At 53.8% G+C, this 7,012-nt stretch overlaps 2 protein-coding genes across 2 annotated transcripts; both read left to right on the top strand.

Moving 5' to 3' along the window:
• Positions 1 to 258: 258 nt before the first annotated feature.
• NEUTE1DRAFT_81182 (pyruvate dehydrogenase E1 component alpha subunit, mitochondrial) lies at positions 259 to 2,611 on the top strand (the record flags this gene model as incomplete). The annotated part of the gene is made up of 5 exons (XM_009852339.1): positions 259 to 499; positions 930 to 1,063; positions 1,206 to 1,573; positions 1,634 to 1,720; positions 1,779 to 2,611. 5 exons carry the CDS (start codon positions 347 to 349, stop codon positions 2,288 to 2,290), a joined length of 1,254 nt encoding a protein of 417 aa, XP_009850641.1.
• A 1,555-nt stretch (positions 2,612 to 4,166) lies between these two features.
• Positions 4,167 to 6,895, top strand: NEUTE1DRAFT_41251 (uncharacterized protein; the record flags this gene model as incomplete). Its single annotated transcript, XM_009851936.1, has 3 exons — positions 4,167 to 4,334; positions 4,689 to 6,296; positions 6,359 to 6,895. 3 exons carry the CDS (start codon positions 4,167 to 4,169, stop codon positions 6,893 to 6,895), a joined length of 2,313 nt encoding a protein of 770 aa, XP_009850238.1.
• Positions 6,896 to 7,012: the final 117 nt, after the last annotated feature.

Raw genomic sequence — 7,012 nt, 5'->3', positions numbered from 1 at the left:
TGGTGCCCTGTCTGTGAGCGCCGCCCGGCGTATCTCCAATTGAAGAGTTCGTTCCCTGACGTGCTGCGCCTGCTAGGTGCTGCACACCTGCCCTGGCTGCCCGCACCAGTCCTGCCGTACCGGGCGCCCTGGCTCGCCTACCCCATCGGAGCCCATCAATTCGCGACCCTTCCACACTCCCGTCCCAAGGATTTTCAGTTTGCCAGTTTGCTTTTGCTCGTCGACTCGTCCTTCATTCTCGTCCTCTCTCCGCTTCCACTCCCGTCGTCATTCACCCCCCAAACTCTTTCAATCTCTCAGCTGCCATCGTATTTCCCAGCGAGAAGAGAGAGACAGATAATCCAGAATGTTTTCTCGCGCAGCCCGGTTATCGACGAGGGTAGCGGCGCCCGTCCGCGCCCGCGTTGCTGCTCCCCGTGTCGTTATTCCCTCGATCGCCGCTAGGAGGTCCGTCACCACCAATGCTGCTTCGGCCCAGCTCGAGAAGCCCCTCCCAGAGGTACGTTTGTTTACTGTTGATGTCGGGATGTCGTTCGAAGTGGGTTTCGATGGTGGTATTGTGTGTGTTGGAGAAACAAAAGACTGGAGGGAAGGAGAGACTCCCTAGTCATGTCCCCTCCCCGAGTCCCCCAAGCAACGCTCGCGAGTCAAGCAAGTCATGTCCCATGCGAGTCTGTCTACCTTACCGCTTGCTGCCGGACCCGCCGGACCCGCCTTCATTCTCTTTGACGTCAAGTCAATAGAAAACACCAGATGAACACCGTTTGTTTTGGTGGTTTCGAAACATATCATGTCGTCGCCGTCGTTGTTGTCGTTGGGGGTTGGGTTGTGCAGATTTTTGCGCGCAATCCAAAGACTGTTACTTGTCGCTACTACGACTACTCCTGGGAACATCGATAAGCTTACCATGCAATTTTGCTTCAATCTAGTCGGAGACCGAGCCCTTCCAGGTCACCCTCAGCGATGAGAGCTTCGAGACCTACGAGCTCGACCCCCCTCCCTACACCCTCAATGTCACCAAGAAGGAGCTGAAGCAGATGTACTACGACATGGTCGTCGTCAGGTATGCAAAGACTACAATCCTACCTCGTCACCACCGGGGCTCTGAGCTTCCCCCCCTCCTATCTCTGCCGATCTCGGCCTGGAGGATCAACATGGCTTCACAGCACAGCATATAGCTAACACATTGCTCTCTCTGCATATAGACAAATGGAGATGGCCGCCGACAGACTGTACAAGGAGAAGAAGATTCGTGGTTTCTGCCATTTGTCCGTTGGTCAGGAGGCTGTCGCCGTCGGTATCGAGCATGCGATTGAGAGAGCTGACGACGTCATCACCTCGTACCGTTGCCACGGCTTCGCCTACATGCGCGGCGGTACCGTTCGCTCCATCATTGGCGAGCTTCTCGGTCGCCGTGGCGGTATTGCCTACGGCAAGGGTGGTTCCATGCACATGTTCACCAAGGGCTTCTACGGCGGTAACGGTATCGTCGGTGCTCAGGTCGCCGTCGGTGCTGGTCTTGCTTTCGCCCACAAGTACACTGGCCGCAAGAACGCTTCCATCATCCTCTACGGTAAGCCTTTTCTTGGTGGGAACAAGGTTGGGAGTTCGGAAGGCTAATACATTGTTATAGGTGATGGTGCCAGCAACCAGGGTCAGGTCTTTGAGTCTTTCAACATGGCCAAGCTCTGGAACCTCCCTGCCCTTTTCGGCTGCGAGAGTAAGTAGCCCAGGTTTCATGGTCTCAGATACTCTCACTGACATGTGTGATCGTGCAGACAACAAGTATGGTATGGGTACCTCTGCCGCCCGCTCGTCGGCCTTGACCGACTACTACAAGCGTGGCCAGTACATCCCCGGTCTCAAGGTCAACGGCATGGACGTCCTCGCCGTCAAGGCCGCCGTCGCGTACGGTAAGCAGTGGACCAACAACGACAACGGCCCTCTCGTGCTCGAGTACGTCACCTACCGCTATGGTGGCCACTCCATGTCCGACCCCGGCACCACCTACCGTACCCGTGAGGAGATTCAGCGCATGCGCTCCACCAACGACCCCATTGCCGGCCTCAAGCAGCACATTCTCGAGTGGGGTGTTGCCTCGGAGGAGGAGCTCAAGAACCTCGACAAGGAGGCTCGCGCCTACGTCAACGAGGAGGTTGCCGCTGCCGAGGCGATGCCTCCTCCGGAGGCCAACCAGCAGATTCTGTTTGAGGACATCTACGTCAAGGGTACCGAGCCCGACTTTATCCGTGGCCGTACCCCCGATGAGCTTTTCTACTTCAAGCACTAAAAAAAGTTAAAAATTGAGTAGAGAGGCAGAAGTAATGACAAACTAGATGGGTTTTTTCAAGTTACAACCAAGAAACTTGTCTTCTTCTCTGATGCATATCACGAAAACAAAAATGGTGCTGGCGTCTTTATCTACGCCGGTCATCATAGACGGTTGTTACTTCTTTTTTCCATTTTCCTTGTATAATAAACATTTCTGCGTAGCGCAAAACAGTCACCAACACAACCACACACACACATATATATATATATCTAGACAGGTTTAAGGGGAAAGGGATGGGGAAAGGGAAGGCGGGTTATGAAATTGATAAGCTTTCAAGATAGCGGTCTTGTTATGATGCATCAGGTGAATGACCTTGTGTGAGATCAGGTCCGATATCGTATCGCAGCCTGCCCCTCCCTGCCCAGCCTCGAATTGCCAGCCCTGTCGTATCAAATCGGGTTCTCAGCCCAACATTTTTGAGCTGTTGGAGATTTGGAGATCAAATTGATGGGCGGTGCTTGGCGCTTACGTTGCGACGGTAGGTACCCCAAATTTCGCCCGCCCAGCAAGGGGTCCCTGACTGCTTGTCACCCGTGCGCAGAATATGGACTGTTGCTTTAGTGTACAAGCACAGAGCCTTGAGCATATACTACTAGGTTTTGTAGGGAAATGCAGCTCATGTGACCGTGCCACTTTACGCGACGGTTGCCTGGACTTTTTGTTAGCGGGAAAGGAGCAGGGATCGCGTTAAGGAACCACAGAAAGGCGCGTCACGTCATAAAAGGTTTAGCGCGGCGGTAGTAGGAGGGACGACACTCAGTACTACTACAAGTACACGACGACGGCAGCAGGGAACTACCTAAGGGAAAGCGCGCCGACTGCGACACAACAGGCAGAAACAGGCAGCAGCAGCAGGCCTATTTCCCAATTGGTACAATTCCACGGTAAATATTGTATAACCAGGTTTACCATATTGGCAGGCTATTTGTTGGTATAAAAGGACAACAACGATCCGTCGTGGGAGGAAAGAAAGAAAAGTTCGACAATCCTGGCGCCCAGACAATTTCTCCCACTGCTTGTTAGAAGCAAGGGAGCAGCTTCTGCGGTACCGACTTCGACTGCGACGAATCTTGCGAATGGGTTGGCGACGAACAAAACTCGGGCGAGAATCGCAAAGACAAAGACAAATCAATTCTCCTCTCAGCTTGTCCTCTTCGAATCACTTGGTCGACTAAGTCTCAACTCGAACTCGACAACGTCACAGGGCGGAGCGAACTTGGCAATTGGACTTGCTGGGCTTACACGACTAGGAGGAGGACGAAGAAATTACGCTAGTTACGCTATACACAACATCACGAACAACCCCAGAGATACCGGCACGATGCCTCCCAAGCAGCAACAAACGTTGGGGTACGTCAAGGACAAAAACCCGAGGGGAGGGAGGCAGACTACGTTGGGGTTAGTTGAGAGTGTAACGGATCGATCGATCGCAAAACGTTTTTGGAAACCATTTTCGTTTTTTGGAGACAAATTTCAGAAACAGTTTTTTTGAAAGACGGTTTTGGAACCCAATTCTGGAGAGACATTGTTCGATTTCCGGTTACACATTACTACTACCATTTCTGGAGTCTAGTCTATTCCTTTCCTTTCCCTTCCCTTCCCCTACTGAAATCCCAGAAGAAGAAGAACAACAAGAAGATGCTAACGAGATGACAAAACCCATTGCAGGAAATTCTTCGGCAAGGCAGACGCCCCGGCAGGCGGGAAACAGCAGACAAAATTGTCTTTTGGCACGAAGGCGACGTCGACATCATCAAAGAAGGAAGAACCCAGAAAGGACGAGATTGGCGGCGAAGATGGGGGACACGAAGAGGTAGAGAAGAAGGTGGAGGAGATGAAGATCAAGGATAAGAGTCCTGCCAAGACGGGGAGGGGGAGGGGAAGGCCGGCTAAGGGGAAGGAAGTTGCTAAGGAGGTAGCTAAGGAGGAAAGCAAGGCGGATGTGGCTAAGGAGAAAAGCAGCGCAGAGGAGGACGAGGATGTGATGGAGGTCGTGGAGGAGGTGAAGGAGGAGACAGGTGAGTTACAACCTTGAAGATGATGTTGGTGGCATGGTGATTAACGACTGGGACTCGAAGCAGGCAACAAGAAGAAAAGGTCACGGTCACCGACGACCAAAAGCCCCAAGTCGAAAAAGGCCAAGACCGAGGAGGACTCAGACGATGTTATTGCGCCTGCCAGCAAGCGGTCGAGGAGAAGTCGTAAGGTGGTTGAAGACGACGAGGACGAAGTCATGGAGGATGTTCCCGCGTCTTCTGCGCCGGTGAAGGAGAAGAGCAAGAAAGCAGCCTCACCCAAGCCGGCACTAAAAAAGAAGAGTTCCTCTCCCGCACCGGTAGAGAAGGCAAATGATGAGGAGGTATCCTCAGCATCCGCATCCGAAATCGAAGCCGAAGAGGAAGAGGAAGACGAGGACGAAAAGACCGAAGCAGTTGCCAAAGAGGCTCGCAAGGTCATCCAGACCACACTCGCAACCAAGGTCAAGGACCCCTACCCAGACTGGAAGGCCGGCGAGCCTGTTCCTTATGCTGCCCTCTGCACGACGTTTTCGCTCATTGAGCAGACGCGGAAGAGACTACTCATCATGGAGTACTGCTCTCTTTTCCTGCGCCAAGTCCTCCGTCTTACGCCCGACGATCTGCTGCCTACCGTTTTGCTCATGATCAATAAGCTTGCGCCGGATTATGCAGGTATCGAGCTGGGCATTGGCGAGTCGCTCATCATGAAGGCTATCGGCGAGACTACGGGCCGCAGCATCGCTGTTGTCAAGAACGATCAGAAGGAGATTGGAGATCTGGGGCTGGTGGCTGTCAAGTCGAGGTCGAAGCAGCCGACTATGTTCAAGCCCAAGCCGCTGACCATTCGCGGTGTGCATAAGGGTTTGATGGATATCGCTACGACGATGACGGGCACGGGTGCTCAGCAGAAGAAGGTGGATGGTATCAAGAAGCTTTTGTCGGCTGCGGATGCGAATTCCACTGGCAAGGTGGACATCACCAAGGAGAAGGGCGGGCCGAGCGAGGCCAAGTTCATCGTCCGGTTCCTGGAGGGTAAGTTGCGGTTGGGACTAGCAGAGAAGTCCGTCATTGTCTCCCTGGCGCAAGCCATGATTGCACATGAGTTCGCGCAAAAGGGGAAAATCCCCAGCGAATCCGACTTTAGCAAAGCCGAGTCGATCCTCAAGACCGTCTACAGCGAGCTGCCCAGCTACGACGTCATCATCCCCGCCATGCTCCAGCATGGCATCATGAACCTCCGCGAGCACTGCAAGCTTCGCCCGGGCGTGCCGCTCAAGCCCATGCTGGCTAACCCGACCAAGGCCATCACCGAGGTGCTCGATCGCTTCGAGGGCCAGACGTTCACGTGCGAGTACAAGTACGACGGCGAGAGAGCGCAGATCCATTACGTGGCCAAGGACGCGCCCAAGAGCGAAGGCGACCTCAGCCAGGTCGCTAGCAAGGACACTGGGAAAGGTGTTGCGGCTATTTTTTCACGCAACTCGGAGGATTTGTCACAGAAGTACCCGGATGTGCTCGCGAAGCTGCCGACCTGGGTCAAAGAAGGCACCAAGAGTTTTGTGCTGGACTGCGAGTCCGTGGCGTGGGACACGGTCGACCACAAGTTGTTGCCGTTCCAGCAGCTGATGACGCGGAAGAAGAAGGATGTCAAGCTGGAGGATGTCAAAGTCAAAGTGTGCGTGTTTGCGTTTGACTTGTTGTATCTGAACGGCCAGGCGGTGGTGGAGAAAAGCCTGAGGGAACGGAGGGAGTTATTGAGGGAGGCGTTCAAGCCTGTGGAGGGCGAGTTTGCGTTTGCGACCAGCATGGATGGCCAGGAGCTGGATGAGATTCAGACTTTTCTGGATGAGTCCGTGAAGGCGGGTTGTGAAGGGTTGATGGTTAAGATGTTGGATGGCGCGGAGAGTGGGTACGAGCCATCTAAAAGGAGTCGGAACTGGTTGAAGGTTTGTTTTCCCCCTTATTCTCTGGAGGCTATATGGAACGATGACTGACGCGTCAAAAACAGATCAAAAAAGACTACCTAGCCGGCATAGGCGACTCGCTCGACCTCGTCGTTCTTGGCGCCTACCACGGCAAAGGCAAGCGCACCTCCGTCTTCGGCGCCTTCCTTTTAGCCTGCTACAATCCCAGTACCGACACCTACGAAACAGTCTGTAACATCGGCACCGGCTTCTCCGATGAAGTTCTACAGGAACTCCACTCTTCCTTATCGCCCATCATCATCGACCGGCCCAAGCCCTTTTACGCGCACTCCTCAGGTGGGCAGCACCAGCCGGATGTCTGGTTCGAACCGAAATACGTGTGGGAGGTCAAGACGGCCGATCTGACGCTTAGCCCGAGGTATAAGGCGGGCATGAAGGAAGGGGTGGACCCGAGTGGTGAGAAGGGCATTTCTCTCAGGTTTCCGAGGTTCATCAAAGTCAGAGATGATAAGAAGCCGGATGAGGCGACGACGAGTAGAATGGTGGCTGAGATGTATAGGAAGCAGGAGAGCGTGGGGAAGAATAAGGGACCGGCTGTTGATGATAATTTTGAGTATTAGTTGGGGAAGGGGCTGGACTGGACTGGACTGGACTAGGGTTGGGCGGATGGACTTGAGAGTGGCTATGCCGTGGAGTGTGGAATGTCGTGTTCATACCATACCGGGAAGGGAGGAGTG

This window comes from Neurospora tetrasperma, assembly GCF_000213175.1.
Source record: "Neurospora tetrasperma FGSC 2508 unplaced genomic scaffold NEUTE1scaffold_3, whole genome shotgun sequence".
Lineage (NCBI taxonomy): Eukaryota > Fungi > Ascomycota > Sordariomycetes > Sordariales > Sordariaceae > Neurospora > Neurospora tetrasperma.
The sequence above is the reverse complement of the archived record's forward strand: the minus strand, read 5'-3'. Positions and strand labels throughout refer to the sequence as shown.